The sequence below is a fragment of the Erinaceus europaeus genome, chromosome 14, assembly GCF_950295315.1.
Source record: "Erinaceus europaeus chromosome 14, mEriEur2.1, whole genome shotgun sequence".
NCBI lineage: Eukaryota > Metazoa > Chordata > Mammalia > Eulipotyphla > Erinaceidae > Erinaceus > Erinaceus europaeus.
In genome coordinates this window covers 20,769,596-20,794,004 of record NC_080175.1, presented here as the reverse complement: position 1 = coordinate 20,794,004, position 24,409 = coordinate 20,769,596, and the positions used below count along the sequence as shown (strand labels likewise).

The following is a 24,409-nucleotide window of genomic DNA, read 5'->3' as shown; positions in this document are numbered from 1 at the left end:
GTGAGTCCATTGAGAGACAAACACTTTCTATATTTTCACCTTTACCAGAAAGTTAAACACATGGAAGGATTTATGGGAAGTAAAACAAAAGGCACAGAGTTAGTAAATAGAAAACTAAGAAGCATTCAGTCCATATTTTTAAATATAACCCTCCTCATCCTCCTCATAAATCTTTATAGAATATAGGGCATGAAGCAAAAATTACTAAATAGACCTAAAATAGACCTACTATCTCCTACCAATATGAAGACCCAAACCCCATCTGCTATATTCTTACCTTTAGGTTCCTGATTACTAAACATTTTTTCTGCTTTATATCTTATGCTTTTCAGCCACAAAGTTGCAGATACTACCATGATGCCAACCTGACTTCCCTGGGCACACAACCTCACCAATGAGTCCTGAAACCCCACCTCTCCAGAGTCCTACTCCAGGAAAAGAAAGGAACAGGCTGGGAATATAGATTGATTTGTCAATGTCCATGTCTAACAGAGAAATAATTACAGAAGCCAGACTTCCCACCTTCTGCACCTCATAAAGATCTTTGGTCCATACTCCAAGAGTGATAAAGCATAGGGAAACTTCCAGTGGAGATAGGATGTGGAGCTCTGGTTATGGGAATTGTGTGGAATTGTACCATTCTTACCCCACAATCTTGTTGACTATTATTAGATCACTAATATATATTATTGCAGATAAAACTTAAACATAGACAAAGAAATAAAAATTTTTATGGATTAGGAGACACAGTATTGTGAAGGATTTAAATAAACTCTTCCCTAATCAGTCTATAGATAGAAAAGAAAAAAAAATGAAAGAAAGAAAGAAAGAAAGAAAGAAAGAAAGAAAGAAAAGAAGAAAGGTCAGCTAGAGACCTAGGCACATGTTGATCCCCATATCATCACATAAATAACACATGTCCATGTGAAACGTCATCTGGCCCAAAGAGAGCATGGCCCAGCCTCTAGTTTTTCTCTGCCAAACATAGTGGTCTTGTTTCAGCAGGCAGACAGGGTTAAAGCACAAGAGAAGAGCTTGGTTCAGCACTCTCTCACAAAGAACAGCTCCACCTGCTGAATCCTTGTCATTCCTTTCTCAGTTTTATTCTAACCTGTGGAGGAGTGGTCACAATTTCTTGAGAAAGTACTGTATCATGTAAGGAACAGAAAGGCATTTTGCATCCAGTCACTTATATGTGTTTTGTATAGCAGTGTAAGGGCATGTGTGTGATAAATATCCATACACCTCTTGAAAAAGAGGAGGAAAGAATGCTTACACCAATATAGCAAGGGTGTCAATAGTCCCTTTAAAAAAAATTAAGCCATCAGTGTGCAAGGTGCTTTTTAATCTATCTGCCACCTCTGCAAAGTGGGGATAATCTCTATTTTTTTGTATGGACGAAAGAGGAGATATAGACTCATCTGTTTTCTCCTCACACTCATCAGCAAACAATGTGATAAACACCCAACTAGGTAGTAGAGGGTGTTGGAACAAGCAATGAATAAAGCAAATAATTTGTAAGAAACTCTTGGGCAAACATATTAAGCATGCCCTGATGATACCAGTTATTTGAACTTCCAGGAATAGTGAAGTATAAGTTGTTGAATTAAATCACCTAAAGAAGAAAATGAAAAGACTGGAGAAATGCCAGAGACCAGAAACTTCTGGGAAGAAAACATTTTGCCAGCCAGCCATTGTAGATGGGCAGAAATAATCTTGTGTAAAAGATACAAAATTTATGTTTAATACTGGTTTTCTCTCTGGATTACAGTCCAAACACTGAAGTTTAGAAAATCCCTCAACATTACATCACTGTGCAGAAAAATCAAACATCAAGCACCGAGTGTTTTTAAAAAGAAAGTGAGTCTTAAAAAAAATTTCATGATTTTGCGAGCAATTTAAGGAGGCCTAAAAATATAAAATCCTATTAAAAACATAAACAAGTGAGCTATGGGGTAGTTTTCATAACAAATCAAGATCAGACCATTTAAATTTGTTCTGATTAAATTAGGGTCATTTAGCTACTAGGGTGATACATATATGTACACACACAACACTAACATACTAACATGAATAATTCTTGATTTTAAAATAAGGAGAGCAATTAGTCCTTCTCCTTAAATGTTAATGTGTGTTTTCCAATTCAGTAATACTGCAAAAAGAAAGGGTCCCAAACTATTTGCTAGATAACTGTCATTTTAGTTCTATCTTTAATTCAATGTTACAACCACTAGTGGGTTTGAAACAGTTTTAAGATTTTTTTTTTTTCACCTAACTACCCATAAAATGTTTGCCAGAGAAAATGTTCACTTGCATAGCATGGTGCTCTTCCATGTTTGCAACTCAGGTTCAAGCTCACCTCCTACAGCTTGGAAGGAAGTTACAATGCTAAGATCTCTTTCACTTCCTTTGTATTTAAACATGCATATACACACACACACATTTTTTTTAAAGTTGTACTCAGTTTATGGACCATACATAAACTGGTTATGGGTTAGAACTGACCCTAACTCTTAAATAAACTACCTTAAACCCCATCTGAAAATTAAACTAATGAATTTGTCTTTCCCTGCACTGGGTGCACTGGGAACTGTTACTGTTTTTTATAGATACTTCTAAGATCTACATTTATGCTGCCTTAGAAGGCACTTTTAAAATTAGAGAACTTTTTTATTTTAATTTTTTCCCTTTGGTTGCCCTTGTTTTTATTATTGTTGTTGTTAATATTGCTGTTGTTATTGCTGTCATTGTTGTTGGATAGGACAGAGAGAATTAGAGAGAGGAGGGAAAGACAGAGAGGGGAAGAGAAAAATAGATACCTACAGACCTGCTTCACCACCTGTGAAGAGACCCCCCCCCTGCAGGTGGGGAGCCTGGGATCCTGATGCTGGTCCGTACACTTTCCGCTATGTGCACTTAACCCACTGTGCCACCGCCCAGCTCCCAAAATTAGAGAACTTTTAAGGAAAAAAACATTTCTTGGACCAGACATCATTGACACACTCTGCAGAGTTCAAGCCCCAGACCCTGCCTGCAGGGTACCTTTCTTCTTCCCTTTCTATCTTCCTTTCTCCCAGAATTTCTTTCTGTCTCTATCAAAAAGAAATAAACAACAAAAAAGGAAAATGTGGCTTACTGGAGCAGCTGGTTAATCGTGCAAACATTACCAAGCCCCAGCTATAGCCCTGGTGGTAAAAAAGAAAAGAGAGAAAGAAGGAAGGAAAAGGAAAGGGAAGGGGAAGGGAGGGGAGGGGAGGGGAGGGGAGGGAGAAAAGGAAAAAGAAAGGACAAAAAAGGAAAATATTTATATTTTTTTCAGCTTTTTTACCCAAGATATTTTATTGTAAACTTTTTAAATAACATACTACCACACATATAACTAAATAAATCTTATATAAAATTTAAGCACTTGATTTTAGGTCACCAATACAATTGTTTCTTAATTATTTTCTAATATTAATATCATAACTCTAAAAACTACCCTAAGACATTAGTGCATTGGATGGCGTAATTATTTGGTGGTGTTTGGACTAGGTACATAGCTTAATGGTTATACAAAAAAAAAAAAACATGCCCAAAGAACCCAAAGTCTATGTTTAATCAGCAGTACCACTATAAACCAGAGCCAAGCAGTGCTCTGGTAAAGTGAATGTGTGTGTGTGTCTGTGTGTGTGTGTGTGTGTGTGTGTGTTGGTGCATCTGCATGTGTGCATGTTCCTGCATGTATGAGCACATGTGGGCATGCAAACATTTAGGGAACAGCTTACTTCTTTGGAGAAATCAGATTCTATTGTCCAATGTGAGGCCAACTACTTAACAGGATGTTTAAATCTGCTATTAAAGCATAATGTAAGTCTTGGTTCCAAATATCTAGAGCAGTAAAACTATAAAGAAAGAGAATACCACTCCAGTTACACTTGTTGACTATTCTAACAACGTACAATGAACCCAAGACCTAGGAGTTCAAAATGGGCATGAGTGACCTTTCCTCCTGCCAAGCCCTGTTCTGTCTGCAATATTCCTCGTCTTGTATAAAGACCCAGCTTAAATGTCACTTCCCTTTAAAGCCTTGCCTCTCACTTTCAGACAAAATTAGGTGTCCCTCATTCATCTTTGCTCCCCATAGCACTTTGCACAAAAGTCTATTATAGCTATTATGCACTTATCACACTAAATTACAATTTATCTGTTTATGTGCCTGTCCATTTCTACCAAAATGTGCACCCTCAAGGGTAAAGATCAAGTTTTATTCGTCTTTGTATTCTCAGTACTCAGCACAGTGCTGACACAACAATCACTTCAAAATATGACTTAGTATTTTTATTATTAAAGAAATGCCTGCCTATGTTAAAAATTCAAAGCAGCATACAACAGTATAAAAAAGAAAGGTTAAAAAGTTGCCTTTCCACTCTGCAGACCATCAGTTCCACTTCCTAGAGGAAATCAATCTTAAATGACTGTTAAAAATGCATAAAGACTACATCCACTACTTATACCCCACACTCCATTACCAAATACAGATGGCCCTCAGATCTGTTACTCCTGCAAGATTGAGTTGTCTCTGTTGACAGCATGACACGGCTAGGTGTGAATCCCAGAGCAAAAAGCCAGAGAAGTGTTGTTCATCTAGTAGGAAGGGTGCACAGCGGGTGCATCAGTTCTTCTCTGCAACTTTTATGAGTTGATAATGAGTTCACTCCACTCACTGGCACATTAGCTGTCTGTGTCCATCCCTCACTCCCTTCCTATGATTTATTCCATTTCTCTGTGCCACCGTTACAGTTCTGTCTGTGCCTCAATCTGCCTTTTTCTATAGATCTCTCTTCTGCTTTTCATCTTTACAGCCCCCCCTTCTTAATCCACCACAGCCATCTGCCTTGCTCTCTATTTCCTTTTCATCCACCATGTTCTTATGCTCTTTCTCTTCATCTGTTTCTACTGCTGCTCACTCTTTCTGTTTCAACTTTCTTTCATTATTCTCTCCCTCAGCTCTCACAATTTGTTAACTTTATAGCCTCACAAGGATATCGAGTATTTCACTTTTAGGAGAGGAAACTTATGTCCTCTACATCAGTGCTTATATGGCAATTAATAGAGGGGTACAAGGGTCTAAATATAAGTACGCATTCAGATGTAGATGAATACCAATGGGAACTGTAGGCAGCTAGAATTTACTGGAGATGTAGTACAGGTTGATGAAATTACCTCTAGATATCTCTCTCTCTCTCTGTCTCTCATAAGCAAAAGATCTACTGTTGACCACCCACAGGGACAGCATGCAATGAAAGAGCAAAAATCTCTCTCCCAACAACAGTGATTCAAAGTAAATCAGACAACATGAACATGGGCCCTTTGTCTAGCTTATTTGTCTGGAATTGGCTCTGACAAGGCCAAGTTCACAAATTCACTTTGTTCTTCCTTTTTTTTTTCTCTCTCTCTCTCTCCCTGTTTCCCAAACAACTTTAAAAAGTAAATTAAACAAAACATGTTTACTGAGAAATAACAAGAGCAAAACTAAGGACAACCAACATTAATCATAATCATATGCAAAAAAAAAAGAAAAATTTCCTTTCTGTATTTTTCTACAAAGGTAGAAATTTAAAGCATAGAGTATCATTATGAAGTACTGAATTCCAATTGTGTCCAGGTTTAGGGAAATTGTGGGGATGTGGTAGAGCCTGGCAGGGTTTGACCTGAGAGGTGCGTCCGTCCTGTTAGTCTCTCTCTCTACAGAGAGGTTGAGCAAGGGGGGACACAGGAACCGCAAAAGTTTGCAGGCCATATCAGACTTCCCTGACTCACAAAACACCCTGCATTTTTCTGCCTCCAGGAGCCTGGCATTCCTTAAAACATTAAGCTTGCTCCACCCTGTATTCCTTGATACTATGGCCCATCCTTTTATTATCTACATATCAATTTTCTGCTTTGTCTTACAAATGACTAAAGGTGTTCTTCCTAATTCCTCACAGGACATTATTAATCCTACCAGTTAAACCCCTAGCAACAGTTGCTAAGGAAGCCCCCTAACATTCCTAGCCCCTTCCACCTTTCTCTGCCCCTTTCCTAACTATGTATGGTATTGTCAAGCCACTTCCATTTCTGACTTGTCTCTTTCCTTCTCCAGGATAGGGAGGCGGGCAAGCAGACCAGAAGGCTGATGCCGGCCATTGCAGTTTGCACCATGTGGCTTAACCAGGTGTGCTACCACTGGACTCTGGGACACTCAGATGAATAAAGATTTGTATTGCCTTGCCACCATGAGCTTGGTTCCTGGGTCATCTCTCTCCCTTGTGTCCCTAGCCTGACACCCAGGTAGATCTCTGTGCTCTTAAGAAGTATTATAGAATAGCACAGACAAAAAAACCCTCTGACTCTGATGTCTGTGCTACTTTTAATCCCTTCTCCCACCCCCACTTTCTGGTAGTTTGTAAAAGGTTTCCTAATTCATTATATATTTATGTAAGTGACCTATTAAAGGCTGACAATTCTGTAACTTCCATGTGCAAAATCATGTTTTGTTTTGTTTTTTACACAAGAAGCCAGTTTCCCCATGGGCATAGCAAATCTTTAGAAAGTAAGTTGTAATTGATAATAAGAATTACATATTTGGAGTTCGGAGGTAGGGCAGCAGGTTAAGCGCACATGGTGCCAAGTGCAAGGACCAGTCTAAGGATCCCGGTTCGAGTCCCAGACTCCTCACCTGCAGGGGAGTCACTTCACAGGTGGTGAAGCAGGTCTGCAGGTGTCTTTCTCTCCCTCTCTCTATCTTCCCCTCCTCTCTCCATTTCTCTTTATCCTATCTAACAACGACGACATCAATTACAACAACAATAGTAAAAAACAAGGGCAACAAAAGGGAAAATAAATAAATATGTAAAAAAAAGAATTAAATATTTGATCTTCCTCACAGTTTCTGACACAGAGCTGCAGAAGCCCACAGAACTGATGGGAATGAAAATGTGTCTTCTGTTATGTTTATGAGGTGACTTTAAGCTCCCAGGTGAGGTTGGAGACTGGTAGACCAGAGGATAAAAAAAAAAGCATGCTGAAACCAAGGTAGAACCTTTTAGTGTCATTACCATGAATGCCAGAGAGGGGACAGAGACTAGAGTGTGAATGGCAAAAGACTCAATCAATTGTGTGTGTGTGTGTGTGTGTGTGTGTGTGTGTGTGTGTGTGTGTGGCGGTGTGGGGGTGAGAGGTGACACATTACCATGTACAAAGACCTGAGTTCCAGCCTCTAGTAGATCAAATGAGCATTATCAATTAGCAATATAATAAAACATGATAATAATAAAAACAGGACTTGATGAGATATTTCATCTGGGAGCGTACTTGCTTTGACGTGTACAACCCTGTTTGAACCTGGCACACCACATGGGCACTAAGGCAAACCAAACTGTGGTGCTATAGTGGCTCTACTCCCACTTCTCTATCTCTATCTCAAAAAAAAAAAAAAAAGCTTGGATTGAAGTCCTAGAATAATAGCAGAATACCGGCACTAAAAATAATGTGAACCTTTTGTTTATTTTTTTATTCTGTGATTAATAGTGGTTTACAAGATAATAATATTACTGGGTATAGCTCCATACCGTACCCACCAACAAAGTCCTGTGTCCTCCACTTCCCAAAGAAAGCCACCATAGTTCTCACAGTCCTAAAGACAGCTCAGCTTGCTTACTTCTGTTTTTTTTCTTCTCACTCTTTTTTTTTTGAAAGCTCTTCTGTTTCAGTTCTCTAGCTAACATGCATTATAATAATCATACTTAATGCCTATTGCTTAATGCTTATTGCATACTATAGTCCATGTGGTACCTCAAGTGCTTTTATATCTTATTTCCTTTAACCATGAAATTCTCATTTAAAATAGCACCATTATTATTTCCATTGTACAGATGAGAAAATGAAGGCACTGAGTTACAAAGTTCACTGTCCATGTTCAAATATTAGTAGATAGTAGAGTGCAAATTCAAGCAACACATTAAACTTTATGCTATACTTAACAGAATATACTCTTTTAGCCACTGAAGTCATTTTTTTTTTGCCGACAGTAATTTAGACACTCAGGAAATGCACCTAGAGTGCATTTAGTGGATGAAACATTGCAATCTAGCAGAAATGTACGAATTTCCTTTTCCTGGAGAACCCTGTGTTCTTCCATATAGTTACTTTTCATTCTTTTAGAGAGCCTTTCCCCATGTCTTCACTACTGGGGTCATAGTTTCCCTTTTGAAACAGAAAAAAAAAAAGTGAACTTCAAAGCACAGTGGCATAAGATTGTACAGATAATGGAAAGTATCCATATACCCTACATATTCACTTTTGGTAAATCATATATAAGCATTTTAGGAAATATATTTTCAATCTCTAATGTTCCTACCACTTTCTTAGGGCATTTGTAAAATATTAAAACTCCTGGTCTCATCAGGAGATTCAAAATCAAGTCCCATAAAGACAGTATTTTTGAGTATCATTGTATTAAATGCCTAGAAGAGATATCATGGATTCTCAGCTAATAATTTACTAAGAGGGTCCTGGACTTAAAACCTGAACTGCCTGTGAACACCAACGTAGTTTCATGGGTGGTGGAGCACTGCTACGGTGTCTCTCCTCCATCTTTCTTCTCTCTCAAAAAGAAAAAGTAGAAAATTGGTATGTGGAATTTGTTCAGCAATATAACTCATTCATGAGCAACTAAATTCATTCCTTATTACCACATTACAAAAGAATTTACCCATCAATTAGGGAACTAAGTCAGAACAAACAGTAGTGCCAACAGGCTTCTAAGCAAGGTGACAGCCAAAATAACTCCTTCTCCCCTTTAATGATTCTAATCAAGAATGTGGTTACGATGAAGCTCTATGCCTTTAAATTCAAGTCAATACTCTGAGGACAGAGTGAATGGCTGAAAGGAGTGGTGACTTGACTGTGCACTTCTTCTTCTAGCTTTTGCCCTTCTTCCGTAGCCAGTCAACAGTGTCAGGTTGAGCCTGATGTAAAGTTTCGAGACCTCCTTTGAATCTGGAGAGGTGGCAGTTGTTGACTATGTGGGTCATAGTCTGTCTGTAGCCGCAGGGGCAGTTCGGGTCGTCTCTGGCTCCCCAGTGATGGAACATAGCTGCGCACCGGCCATGGCCTGTTCGATAGTGATTGAGGAGGGCCCAATCATAACGTGCTAGGTCAAAGCCGGGTTGACGCTTGCAGGGGTCTGTGATGAGGTGTTTGTTCTTTACCTCAGCTGACTGCCAACTCTGTTTACAAGAGACTGGAACAGAGAAGTTCAGTGTAGGCATAGGGGACCAGATTGGGTGACGAGACGTCAAGCGTTGGACAGGGTGGACGAAGATATCCTCGTACATTGGCAGGTCCGGTCGAGCGTAGACGTCAGAAATGAACTTAGATGATGCCGCATCCCGACGAATATCTGGCGGGGCGATGTTGCTAAGAACTGGCAGCCATGGAACCGGGGTGGAACAGATGGTTCCAGAAATTATCCTCATGGAGGAATATAATTTGGAATCGACCAAGTGGACATGGGGGCTACGGAACCATACTGGGGCACAGTATTCTGCAGTGGAATAGCATAATGCCAGAGATGATGATCGTAGTGTGGAAGCGCTCGCGCCCCATGAGGAGCTGGCCAGTCTTGCAATGATGTTATTCCTCACACCCACCTTTGCTGCAGTTTTTATGAGATGTTCGTGAAATGACAGGGTGCGATCGAGAGTAACGCCAAGATAGACTGGCTGGGCTTCGTGCCGGATTCTCGTATCGCCAAGCTGCACATTAAGCTCTCGCGAGGCTGAGGCATGGTGTAGATGGAAAACAGATGATACCGTTTTTGCAGTGCTAGGGATTAGTCGCCATTTTTTACAGTAATCAGATATCAGAGACATGTCTTTCGTGAGTGTTTCCTCAAGGATGTCGAACTTGGATGCCTGAGTTGCACAGCAGATGTCATCGGCGTAGATGAACTTCCTTGAAGAAGTTTCTGGGAGGTCATTAATGTAAATATTAAATAGCGTAGGAGCCAGAACAGAGCCCTGGGGGAGGCCACTTGAGACAGGTCTCCATCTGCTAGACTTGTCACCCAGATGCACCCAGAATCTTCTGTTTTGGAGAAGAAACTATATAGTGTTGGAGGCAGGCATCTTGAGATCTTGACTAGGAGACCACGGTGCCAGACCGTGTCATAGGCTGCTGTGAGATCAACAAAGACAGCATCCGTCTTTAACTTCTTCTGGAATCCATTTTCAATGTAAGTTGAGAGGGCCAGGGCTTGTTCGCAGGTAGATCTTCCTGGGTGAAAACCAGCTTGGGCGGGTGATAGGAATTTCTCTGTAAGAGGATAAATACGTGACAAAAGCAGCCTCTCAAGGAGTTTGTAACACACGGAGAGGAGAGAAATTGGTCTATAGCTGGCGGCCAGTGTTGGGTCTTTCTTTGGTTTCAAAACTGCTATAATCTTCGCACGACGCCAAACTTTGGGCATAGACTCAGATTCCAAGATGTGGGATAGGAATGAAGTGAGCCACTTCTTTGCCGCGGGACCCAGGTTAAGAATGAGTTCTGGGGTGATGTTATCATAGCCAGCAGCTGTTCCTGGTTTAACCCTCTTCAAAGCGTCTTCCAGTTCAGACAGTGTAAAGGGAGAGAGTTTTGGAGATGGACAAGATAACCGGAAGTGGGATGACCACTCATGGGAAATTTCTCTTTTCCAGACTGGGTCAATCTTAGCACGTCCAACTTGTACACTGAAGCAGGATAACTAATGCAGTTTCTTAATAAACAATGTCAAAATGGTTGAGATTAGAACAAAAAAAAACAATGTGTTGTAAGTGCTGATATAAGAAAAAGATCTTTTCTTTTTTATATAATTTTTTATTTCATTTATTGGATGGAGATAGACAGAAGGAAGGGGGTGATAGAGAGGGAGAGACAGAGAGACACCTGCAACATTGCTTCACCACTTGCAAAGCTTTCCTCCTGCAGGTGGGGACTTGGGCTTGAATCCTGGTCCTTGCACATTGTCTATGTGCGCTCAACCAGGTGTGTCACCACCCAGTTCTGATCTTTTACTTTCAATCCTCCCTCTATACACAGACACAAGTACACATAGATACCATAGATACTGGACAGAAGGATCTATAATGTAAATTGAGTCTTGATGATCCCTGCTACAGCAGAGAAGGAAGAATGACTAGAGTTATCAACCCACAGTCTCCAAGACATAATTAGATGGTCATAGGATAGTGTGTGTGGTTCTTATTGGCACTTTTCTTTAAACTCCTACAGTTTGTCCACACTATCACCCTAGTGTCATTAGACAGCAGGGAGAAACTCAATAGTACATCCCACACATTTTCCAGGAATAACAGGAGGATATTCATTAATAACCCCAAGCCAGTCACTCACTCACAGGCATGGGTGAAGGCTAGTGCTTTGATTAAGCTGCATCACCAAGCAGTTGATTACCAAGTAAATTGTCAGGTCAGTGACCTGCCATGGCACAAGATGAAAGGGAACATCCTGAGAGGGGTCATTCACACTGAGTTCCTGCACCAGTCCTCAGACTGACATGTGTTACAGTCTAAAGGCACTTAAAACAATCCCAAAATAAAGAAGCTATGTGTCTGAGTAGAAAAGTTTGGAAGACTGATAGAGCAAAAATCAAGTTCCAAACCTATGATTTCCGGTAGGTGACTTTTAGCAATGTTTTTATGCCTTGACTTCCATTTCTATAGAATGAGTGTGACAACTAGTTTGTCGGGGATTGCATGAAAAAATGTCATGGTGCTCTAGAACATAATTTCAAGGAAGCTGTTCACTGAGTTGGTATTTTTAATATTTCTATTCTTAAGAAAGGCCTCTTTTATAAGCAGTATATGTTATTGGCTAGTTATACCACTAGTGTTTAGTCAATTCTCCCTTACACCATCCTTACAACCTCAAATTAGAAAAGGTAGAGCTGGACGTCAATGGCTAGTAACTCAATTAAAATCCTTAAGTAAGTAAAATCCATCTAGCAACAGCAAATCCTTCAGTTTAACTGCCACTGCTCCTAAGTGTTGAAACTCTATGTCTCTTTGTCTGAGATCACATTCAACATCTTAAAATTGATCTCATCTGCATAAAGCAATTAAAGAGAAGTGTCTTCCCCTTCTTCTCCCCCACCCCCTTCTTCAATTATCGCAGTCAGAAATCATTTCATCTTTGAAGTCCATTAGCTGTAGAAAGTATAACATGGATAGGTTATTGCTTGAGAATTTATTTGCAGCAAGCTCCATCATTTCTCCCTCCTTTTAGAGGTTCAAACAATGCCAAGAGCATGTATTTTAATGATATCATTTGCACTGAAGTTCAAAATAAATAACTTGAATACCACAGCCTAGAACTCAGTAGCTACAGACTATTATCAAAACCTCTTCCTGTAATGGCAGCATAACAGACACAGGAATATAGACCTCAGGCAAACCACAAGACTAGAACACAATTGCGTCCTACACTTTTGCACATAGGAATACAGCTGTGGGCCAAACCAAGAATCAAGCACACTCTGTAGCAAACTGTTTTAGCAACACCTTGATTTCTGTTTGAAAAACTTAGATGATATGCATCTCTCCTACCTCACAAAACTGTGGCAAATAAAACTGAAGTAATGGGAGCAATGTTTAAATCTTCGAAAATGGAAGAATTCTACAAAGGAACGTGGATAGTAACTGATCTAAAGTGGTATAACAATGTTCAACAGTGCTACAGAAATACATACAATATCCTTTAAATGTGTATACAACCTCATGCGGGATTCCCTACTGAGCATTTCCATACGTTTTCTCCTTACCTGCATTTAGAATAAGTTGTTCTTTTATTGTAAGTGGAGCACAGTAAGATTCTACCTTTGCTTCTTGCCAACTATTTGAGTATTTCATTCATCCCACCTCAGTAAAGTGCATTCTTCTTCCAAGACTAACTACCATATTTCATGAAAACTGGTCCTACCATACACAGACACACCACTCTTCTCATTCCTTTCCCCTCTAAGACACACAGACGCCTTCTCCATACAAAGTAACCAGAGATACCAAACAGTAACCAAGACATACACAAAGACAGGGAACAGATTCTACATGTTTAGAGACAACATAAACTGGCAGGAAACCAAAGTATTTTTCTCCTGACAACCTGGCCAATGACATTTTTCACAATGAATTTAAGCAAAAGTAAGTCATTTTGTGAAAACTGTGTGTTGGAAATGTCAAGGAAATGAAACAATAAGGACTCCAGCAGGGATGTAGTGTGTAAATAAGGACAGTCATGTCTTTAAGTGACCACACAGGTTTTTATTTTCTTTTAGAACTTGGAATAGATGAGATAAAGGATGTGCATGTTTTGCTTGAACCATATTTATAACCCTGTTTCTATTAGTTAAACTTAATCTTCATTTAATATAGGTTACTGTCCAGGGTACAGATAGGAATTGTTATTTCTCTACTCTCAACCTTCACCATCCTTTTAGCTCAAAATATCCTTTTAATGATCTCCATCTCTTAATCATGGTTCTTTCCACATTTCAAGAGTCAGCTAAATCAACTGCTTTGCTTTAAGGTCAAAACTCCACACCAGCCAGAAGATGTCCATTCCTTCTCTGAAAACTTATAATATTTTCAACTGAGAAACCCTTATCTTCTTCTGTCTATTCAGTGATTTATTTGATAGAAATATGAAATCTCTCTGAAGGCAGATAGCATTTCTTTCATCCTTGTGCTTCACTCCACATCACTAGAAATATATATATATATATATATGTACATATATATATTTAAAATAAATACGGCAATTTGTATCCAATTATTAGTATAGTGCTGTCACATGGAAATAACTTCTTACATATGAGAAATTATTATTCTCTTAAATAAAGTAGATAATTCTATTAGCTTTTACTACATGTTTCTTGGGCTCCCCATTAAAATAATGTGTACATATAGCTTCCAAAATCAATACTAATATCATGCCAATTTACTTTAGAAAAAAGAAACATTAAATACCTTAAGATATTTTTAATTTCAACTTCATATACATAGCTTTTGTCCAGAGGCTGCAATTTCTTAACACAAGTCTGAAATATAATAAAACTAATAAACCAATGGACTGTTAGAAAAATCATGTTTTTTTCCAATGTTTTTTCTATGTTAAAATGTGTCAAGGAAATTGAACAGATTATTCAAAGATTTATGTTGAACTCTAAAAAACTACATATAGCAAAAACACTCCTAAGGAGAAAGAAGAAAAATGGAGGCATCATAATACCGGACTTCAAGTTATACTACAAAGCTGTAGTAATCAAAACAGTGTGATATTTGGAACAAAAATGGTCATATGGACCAATGGAATAGGATAGAGAGTCCATAACTCAATCCATACATGTACAGAGACCTCATATATGGCAAAGGGGCCAAATCTGCCCATTGGGGAAAAGAAAGTCTCTTTAACAAATGGTGTTGGCAGAATTGGAAGCCACATGTAGAAAAATAAAACTAGACCACAAATTAGCACCATACACCAAAATTAACTAAAAATGGATCAAAGATCTGGATATCAGACCTGAAAGTATAAAATACATAGAAGAACTTATCAGTGAAACATTTCATGACATTAACACTAAAAACATATTTGGAGACTTCACCCCATGGGCAAGGGAAACAAAAAAGATTGAACAAGTGGGACTATATCAAATTAAAAAGCTTCCATACATCAAAAGAAAACTCCTGGGGTCGGATGGTAGCACAGCGGGTTAAGCGCAAGTGGCGCAAAGTCCAAGGACGGGCGTAAGGATCCCAGTTCGAGCCCCCGGCTCCCCACCAGCAGGGGAGTCGCTTCACAGGCAGTGAAGCAAGTCTGCAGGTGTCTATCTTTCTCTCCCCCCTCTCTGTCTTCCCCTACTTTCTCCATTTCTCTCTGTCGTATCCAACAGCGAATGACATCAACAATAACAATAGTAACCACAACAAGGCTACAACAAGGGCAACAAAAGGGGGAAAAATGGCCTCCAGGAACAGTGGATTCATGGTGCAGGCACCAAGCCCCAGCAATAACCCTATAGGCAAAAAAAAAAAAAAAAAAAAAAAAACGCCATAAAGATAAACAGGAAACCCAGCAAATGGGAGAAGCTCGTGATATCAAACATCTATAAAGAACTCATTCATCTCAAAAAAAAAAAAAAAAAGAAAGAAAAATAAAAAAGAACAACCCACTAAAAAAAGTGGGCAGAGGACATGCATAGACAGTTCTCCAAAGAAGAGATGCACATGGCCCACAGAAATATGCAGAAATGCTCTAATGCACTCATCACCAGAGAAATGCAAATTTAAACCACTTTGAGATATCATCTCACACCTGTAAGAATGGCCTTCATCAACAAAACAGGAGAAGGTAAATGCCAGAAAGGATGTGGAGAGAAAGGAAATCTAATACACTGCTGGTGGGAATGCAAAATGGTATAACCATTATGGAGAACAGTATGGAGAATCCTTAAGCAAATACAGATGGAATTGTGTGGAGTTGTACCCCTCCATCCTATGATTTTGTTAATGTCTCCTTTCTTAAATGATACCTTACGACCCAGCAATCCCACTACAAGTAATATTAAATAATAATAAAAAAGATAATAATAAAAAATTTAAAAATGGGCCGGGTGGTGGTGCACCTGGTTGAGTGCACAGGTTACAGAGCACAAGCACCTGGGTTCGAGCCCCCAGCCCCCACCTGCAGGGGGGAAGCTTCACAAGTGGTGAAGCAGGGCTGCAGGTGCCTCTCTGTCTCCCTCCCTTTCTATCACCCCCTTCCCTCTTGATTTCTGGCTGTCTCTATCCAAATAAGTAAATAAAGATTATTATTTTAAAAAATTTTTAAAAATAATGGCCTGTTTGGTCAACATCAGATTATCTGATCATCTGAAGTCCTAGTTAGGGAATCATTGGCTTCCCATACACATATGATGGGCCTTGACCTCTAAAGGGTCCCTCTCTCCACTACCACTGGTCACTTCTATAAGGAACAGTGTCTTGTGGGCTCTCTCAGGACCTTGGCTCCACCATAAAGCAATGACAGTAAGGATAGCCCCACTTTCTGAAGGGAGGCTGGGGGTATCCTACCCTGCCACTTGAAAAAGACTGGTCCTGAAATGAGTGTAGCCTACAATGTTCCTCAGATGTGACCATGAGCTATAAGCTCAGACCAATAGGGACTTAGAGGTTACACAGGCTCTGGCACTAACTATAAATATCCATTTACATGTGGGCCCTAGAGCAGGTGGATGGAGATAACAGTTAATTTTAGCCACATTTTTTTTTTTAAAGAATGGGAGCTACTCCCTGCCCTAATCCAACTTTGTAGCCCTTTTCTCCACTCAGACACCATTCTCACAGACAATATTCTCATCCAACCTTAGGCTAGCTACCAAAGTCAAGCAAGACTACTATACTTATATGGCCTCAGAACATGTCCAAAATGGTTTCTCTAGCTTTCTTCTACCCTGAAATCCCTAATCTCATTTGCTCTGATGCTACTTTCTGGTTCCTGTTCATTAACCATCTTGTCTCAACTTATGTCATGCCACCTTCCAGACACCAGGCTGCAGATGCTACCATGACTTCACTCTCACTTTTCTGGGCAGATGACCTCACCAATGTGTCCTGGACCCTCACATCTCCAGTGCTCTGGTCCACTAGGGAAAGACAAAAACAGAATGGGGGTAAGGATGGACCTGTCAAAGCCCATGCTCAGTGGAGAGAAACAGCTATAGAAGCCAGAACTCCTACCTTCTGCTCCCCATAAACAACCTTGATCCATACTCCTAGCAGGGGAAAAGTGATAGGAGGAAGATAAGAGGACTCTGCACTCCAGCTCCATCAACAACCAGAGAGAGAAGGAAAAGGAGAGGGACATATGGAGGTAGTTATGATGCCATGAGTGGCTTAGAGGGAAAGAGAAGATTAAAACAGGAAAAGAAGGGGCAACTATGTATAAATGTGGACAGATAGTTGTAGAGAAGATGGTTGGCCCATGTCTACAACTTTAGGGGAACTGTGGTGGACTACAGTGGGGAGAGTGAAGATTCAGAACTCTGGTGGTGGGAATGGTGTGAGTGCAAACCCCTGTCAACATGTTATTCTGTAATATAAACATATAAAAAATAAAAAATAAATAAATAAAATAAAATGAAAATGTATCATGACTTTTCCAACAACCTAATATGTTTTGATGAAAATCCACATGGAAACAAATGCTTGCTTGGATCTCAACTGTCTTAATTTTCTATAAATAGATATGTATATGAATCATGGAAAAAGAAAAATATGTGAAATAAAAGGTGAGCTCACATAGATCTTTGTGTCATTTCTGTATTGGCAACACTCCAGATCCACCTTACTTTAATATGGGAAAGGCACAATAACTACAGGTTGGGTAAAGTATTAATTACATTTCACCCTGTGAAGAATTTTGGTGATGTTCTAGTCTCTTAGTGTCATTTCATAGAGAATGAAATTGAGACCCCAGATTTTTAACAGGCTAGGACTATATAACAAAGTTTTGTACATAATTAGAACTATCATCCAGTATCCTTAAATTTTAATAGAGTTATTTCTTCAACTAAAACTAAAATGAGAAGCAGCATTGACTGGGCAGTTTTTATGCACCAGTAGTTCATCTGCATGATGCTAAAACTAAAGAGAGAGCCTCCATAAGATCACCGTATTCTAATTAAGAAAACTGAGACTCAAAACATTTAATGTGTTGCTTAAGACAAAGTGCTATTAAACCGGGCAGTCAACATTCAAAATCAAATGTCTCTGCTTCCAAACCCACTGTTCCCCATGTCACACCACATTAATACTAATAGCATAAAGCACTGAACAGGGAAGAAATTATGTGGGCTTGCTGGAGAAAGCTAAAATCTTGTATCATTTTGTTTTTAAACAGGTCAGAAAAAAGCACTTCAAAATATATAGCCAAAGCAAATGTTCACATTCAATCTCTCTAAAGAAATTTAAGTTCTGTAATTAACTTAGACAAGGAATCTATTCTGGAAGAAGAAAGCCGTGTCTGAAAACTGAATGATAGCAGGTTACCTAGAGCGCAATGAATCACCAGGTACAGATTCCATGTCTCACTAAAGATGAGGAAGTGGGTGGGTAAGAGAACAACCAAATCACTACTTAAGGTAAAGAGTACAGTATGACAGGCGTATGTTAAAGTCCCTGATTTTCTATAAGAATATAGAACTACCAGCTAAGACTATGCCCTTCCCCATCATCAATCCAAATAACATTATAGCATTATTTAAAATCCCAATTTCAGAAAATCTGAGTTTTTCTCTTCTGTCTTAAGTCCACAGAGACCTAGCAATTTTATGGAGGTTTTGAAGTCAAGTCACCTCAGGTTTTAGTCCCTGCTTTGCCAATGAGTTTCTGTACATTCTTAGCAAGACAGCCTTCCATAGCCTCAGTTTCCTCTTCTATATAATAGGAATAAGATCTACCCACAAAGTTTTTGATAAAATAATGGGTGGCAATGACTGAAGGGCATCTACAGTTCCCCCAAAATGCACAGACCAAGGGTGGGATCCAGCTTATTCTGTAAAGATGAATGGCGAGAGTTACATCCCAGTCAAGTAAAGTCAAAGAAGTACAAAGAAATTGGCTAAGCCATCATGTTCCATGGGAAATGCAGTATGAAACTATCATAATGGCAAACTATTTCAAGAAAAAGTCTTTGTTAACAAATCTTATAACACTATTTCTAGTGAGCAAGGGGCAAGGTGGTGAACTGAAATATTCAGACTTCAGCATAACAACATGAAAAAAGAGATATTAATAGATGCTAATGGGAACATTATCAAGTTAAGTGAGGGCAGCATTTTGAAGTGCCCCAGAAGTAAGAAATAAACATGTGCCTCATCACCAATGCATATACAGATATATGTGTGTGCGCGCGCGTGTGTGTGTGTGTGTGTGTGTGTGTGTAGGTGGTAGGTATATAGGTATTTTAACAAACTAAGGATTACTCTATAAATTTAGATCAGGAAACAGCATGCTTCAGATTAGTAAGGTAGGAACAATATGTTCGTGCTTAAAACACCAAGCTCATGACAGATGATTCATACCTAGCACCTTTCTTGCCAAAAGATTCCCCCCAGGTGTTCCACCAACTCTAGCAACAGTTTCTATCCAGCTAGACTGCAGTACAGAGGAATCACATTACACCCACGGACCAAGCAAAACTATCATATCTTTATAAACTGTACAGGCCCAACAGTAGAGAGGGCAAGAAGAAGAGAGGAAGGTGAGAATCATCCAGAAGGCCTCACAAGTTGGCAGACAGCAAGTAATTATCATACAGACCTTTAATGCAGGTTTTATTGTAGCCAGAATCCCTATTTAGCAAAGGCTTTTAGCTGAAGGTGAGACAGGTTCAGAGGATGTGTAGTTTGTGGCCCTGAATGAATTATGGTGGGCACCTGTGCAGGAAACAAACAATGAAACACCCCCCCCCCAATTCTGGTCGTCAATTTTAGAACAGAGGACCAAAAGAGAAAGTAGGAGAAAGTGAAGAGTTCCAAACAGGTGTACAGTAATATATAGTCAGAATATCCTTTTTTTTTTTTTTTAAACCAGAGCACCATTCAGCTCTGGTTTGTGGGGGATTGAACCTGGGACTTTAGGAGACACAGGCATGAGAGCCTCTTTGCAAAACCATTATACTATCTACCACAGCCTGAGAATGACCCTTTATGTATGTACTGGCACACAGTTCTTCCTACTAAGTCTGATCGACTTTGGCCCCAGTTTAGAGATGAGGACATTCCAGCAGTCAGAGGACAATCAACTAGCTGAACTAGACCTTAGGTCTCCATTCTGCTTTTCATATCCACAGATCCCCTGAAAAGTTTCTGTTTTCCTGCCTTCAAAAATTGTTTTCAACTTATTTGTACGAATTCTTGTCAATTTTATTTTGGCAGACCTATATATAGACTATTAAAAGTGTGTGTGTGTGGGGGGGGGTCAAGTTTGGATGTCCTTACAGGAAATGAAATGTTAGAGATTAGAAACCTTGTTAGTTAAGATTAAATTATTTGACTGCCCAAACTCAATACTCCTCAATCATTTTTTTTTACATTATCTCATACTTACTTGCATGTCACCCGTTGCAGCTCTAAGCTGAACAATCTACTGGTTATGGTAGGGAGGTGGATGCTGGCAGTTCGTGGAATCATTTCTTAAATGGAGTTTAAAATTTGCCAAAGATGTGCTCTTCTATCTCTTTCCAAGATGTTTCAAGAGATGAGTTAAAGTAGAGGTCTTCTGGGTGAATGATATTTTACAGTTTGAATTACAGTAAAAGCCATTGAGTCCAATGTCTTTTAAAATATCTCTTAAAATGTATTTTAAAAGATATTGAGTCCAATGTCTTCCTGATACAAGGAGATCTAATATGTTTGATGTGTTTGAAATCTCCCCTTCAAGCCAGAAGCTTTGAAACAATCACTTAAAGCAATGCAAAAGTTATTCAGTAGTTCAAATTAAGGGATTAATTTTCTTGGTTATGATATAAAAGATATGATACTTAGGGTAAGGAAAGAAGACAAATCTCTCCAGAACTTGAATGGAAAAGATTCCAACTTCAATTATGCCATTAAAACACTCCTAAGAACTACATATAACCACAGCTGGGGTCACAATAGCTGAACTGTAGGGAAAATCCTGCTGGTACACTCAAGACAGAGACATCAATACAAAATATTATTTATCATGATTTTCCTTAATACATTTTATGTCTTTTTCTACTCAAGAAATCATAACGACAGCCTATTATTTTAAAGTGTTCAGAACACTCATTAAAAAGCTGACAACAAGCACAACTCAACTCAAGTGGCACTTCCCTGGGAAGGTTTCTGGCAATTACATCACAGCTGAAAACATTTTGAAAGGTAGAAGGCTGCAAAGAGTGTGCATACTGCAAACAATACAATCTCAATAACCTTACAGAAGCTGAAATTTTTCTTTTTCATTTTACCCATCCTTGGTTTTTATATTCTTCTGATCTCCTCAATGAGTTTGCCAACTTAAAAATACTGACAGTTATTGCCACCAGTGCTGGTTCTTTACTATTTCAGCTCACTTAAGTTTCCAGGTACCCTTTCTATTAGAATTGATCTGCAAGCTTTTCCAAAAATCTAAAACCTTCCTGACTTGGCAAAGATATGCACCCACTCTCCCCGGAGTCAGCCTCCTGGAAATCTGCAATCCCTATCCTTCTTTCATAAAGAGAGGACTAAATCTTTATCTTCTTCATTAGAGGGGGGTCAGAGAGAGGGGGAAGAACAGGGAGCTGTTGTAGCTGGGAAAGATTTGATCTTCCTGGGTCTGATCATGCCAGAGAACAACCACTCATTCACAGGCTTGAAAGCCCTTGCTCTCCAAACACACTAGCAGGGGCTGTTAAAAGATGCTGGAGAGCTCCTCTCCTGAAAACTTGCATCCACTTGGTTCCCAGTAATAGAACACCTTATAGTCCACTGCATTCCTTTGGGGGTGGGGTGGAGTGGGAAAGATTAGGAGTTCCGTGTAGAAGTCAAATTTTAAAAAGCCTGCAAGATAATGTCTTCTTGATCTTACTTGAGCTTATTATCCATAAGTCAGACAAGTCAAGGGAGAGACACTGGAGGGAATGTCAGAATGCCAGGGAATTTAACCCCTTCCCCTCCATGTTCGGAACACTTGAGCACCTTTCTAACTGACAAGTCTAGATACACACCACAGGAATACGACCAAGGAAACAGGAAGTAGGGTTTTGCCCGCTCTGTTGCAGCTTTGTTCAGGGTTTGGAGAAGACTCTGAAAGGGTAGGTGGCAGTATTGGGGGGAGGGGGGGTAATCTCCCAGTAGGTACCATAACTTCTGAGGGCGGTGTTCCAAGAAGACCTTAGTTTGCAACATCTTTCTGGTCCTTAAACCCCATTCCCCTCAATTCTTCATCAGCTCATACAGCCAACTTTAACCCTTTCCCTTTGCCCCACCCTTTGCCCTCAGTCCCATCCTACTCACACTGCTGTTGTGGCCAGACCAGTGGACCATGGCTTGGTTGTGTGCTGAGTCTCCCGTCAGCGCGAACGTGGTGCTGGTCAATCTCAGCTCCTCCATCCGGAATCGAGTGGCTTTGTCCGGGTCCCGCTCTGGAGTCCCAGGCTCCTGCTGCCCGCCGTCCCTCGGCACTCCCCGGGGGCCTCTGCTCTCGCCTTCTCCCGGCTCGGCTTTCTCGGGATCCGCTCCGCTCCGTCTTCTCCGGCCAGAGCGAGGGGCAGCGGCCACGAATACGCCGGCGCCCTGGGGCCGCTCCAGGGACAGCACTCGGTCTCCGGGGGCCACTGCGAACAGGGGGCGCCCTGGGAAGGGCAGGGGCGTGGCGGGAGCCCTACCCCGAGACCCCTGGCGAAGGAATCCCCCTGGGGTCGGAGCCCAGTGCGGAACCGAGCCGGGAGGCTGTGGGGGGCAGCACGAAGCTCCGCCGCAGGCGCCGGGGGCGCAGAGGACCAAGAGCCCCGCGCCGACGAGGAGCGCGCTCAGCCCGGCTGAGGAGCCGCCGCCGGCGCCAACTTTTCCCATCTCAGGAGAGGAGAGGAGCGGAGAGGGGGTCCCGGACCGGAGGTGGCGGCGCGCGGCTCTCCGCCGGCTGGCTGTGGGGGGCAGGAGCTCAGGACCCCAACTCCATCCAAGTTGGGCCGCGCTGGGGGGGCGGGCGGAGGCGGCGCCCGGCAGGTGGCTGCCGCTCGCCCAGGCTGGGCTGGTGCCTAGCGCGGCTCCGGACCCAGAGAGCCGCCGCCACGCGGGGGTGGAGCTGAACTGAAGTCACGGGCAGACCCGCGCTGGCGCGCTGGCGGGCGACGGGAAGGGGAGGGCGGGCCCTGCCGGAGCTCGGGGCGCCCGGTCCCGCTCTCGAGCTGCGCTGCGCTGCGCTGCGTTGCGCGCGGGCGGGCGGGTGGCTGCGGCGATGGAGGAGCCGCCGACTCTCCCCCGGGGCTCGCCCGCGCTGCGGTCGCCTGCACCTCTCCGCTGCCGCCGCTCGCAGTGCGCCCCCGCGGCCACCAGGCTCCGCGTTGCGCTCGCGCGCTCCTCCCGTGGGGGCGGCCGGTTCGGAGCTTGCAGAGTGGTGTCTGTGTTGGGGACTTCCTATTCCTGTGTTATGGTCTATCAGTCTCTGTGTTGTTTCTCCGCCCTCTCCTCGGTCTTTACCAATTTGGAAGATAGGGATTGGTGGGTTCCTGCTCTCTCCCATTTTAGTCTCTGTGTGTTTGGCATCTTGACCTCACCTTGAGCCCAGTCTGAGTTACCCTGCTCTGGCATAGATCCCGAAAAAGCAATGTCAGAGAATAATGTAATTAAAACGTGTGTGTGTGTGTGTGTGTGTGTGTGTGTGTGTGATAGATATTTGGGGGTAAAGGGTGCTGATTATCATCACTTCATTTATTTGATCACTTTAGATTCCCCTGACCTCCTAGAGCACTTACTGTTTGATCCAGTCTCCTTACATTTGTTGGGCAAACATCCCAAGAGACTACAGAGGACAGGACAGCCAAACTGAGGAATTTGGAATAAGTCATCAGTTTGTTTTGTTTACCATTTCATCCTCTGTGTGTGACATAGTGCCCTCCATGATAAGAACTGCCAATCATTAATTAATCAAATATTCATTGTGAGTTACTACAGCCTGTACTGAATAAATTCAAGACACCCAGCATGGTGACTTAATTTCTGTGTCCTGTGTGTAGCTCAGAGCTACTAACACAAAACTTAAGATTCTTATTAGCAAATTTCAAATATTTGCTAGGTGTTTTTCTCTAGTTTATAACGGTACTTAAAACAAGAAGCAACATCACAGCTTCCCACGTTTTAAAACTGAGTTGTTTCGTTAGATGATCTTTAAAATCCTTTTCAATCCTAAGATTCTGTAGTTTTATGATGATAGTGACTGCTCAGCCCAGCTTCCCTGCTATTGTTCAAAAGTTCAGATGAAGACTTATAGTAGGTGAACGGGCTTTGAAAATTACAAAGAAATTCTCAAAATCCAAGCCTTTTTCAAATGGATAGTTTGCGTCTAATGGTTGAAACATGTCTATATTTCTTTGTAGTCTTCATGTACCTAAAACATCTCCTTATCATATGGTAATTAAGTTATTCACTGAAATTTACTGGTTAGTTGATCAAATGAATGCACAATAAAATAGTGCAAGTTCCAGTTTCTAATTACACTGTATACTTATATTTTATCTTCACACTTGCAAAGGTAACCTCACAGGAAAACCTGAATTCTGACTTTATAATGGAAACAAGTTGAAAGTAATAATGTTAATTATA

The 24,409-nt window shown here is 41.0% G+C and overlaps 1 protein-coding gene across 3 annotated transcripts in view; it reads right to left on the bottom strand.

The window, feature by feature from the left end:
* Positions 1–23,218, bottom strand: part of SORCS1 (sortilin related VPS10 domain containing receptor 1) — a 633,466-nt gene extending 610,248 nt beyond the window's left edge. For all 3 annotated transcript variants that reach the window (XM_060171368.1, XM_060171370.1, XM_060171369.1), the window contains exon 1: positions 22,103–23,218. In XM_060171368.1, the coding sequence (XP_060027351.1) occupies positions 22,103–22,660 (558 nt within the window). In that variant the 5' untranslated portion in view covers positions 22,661–23,218. The remainder of the gene's footprint in view (positions 1–22,102) is intronic.
* Between the last annotated feature and the right edge of the window lie 1,191 nt (positions 23,219–24,409).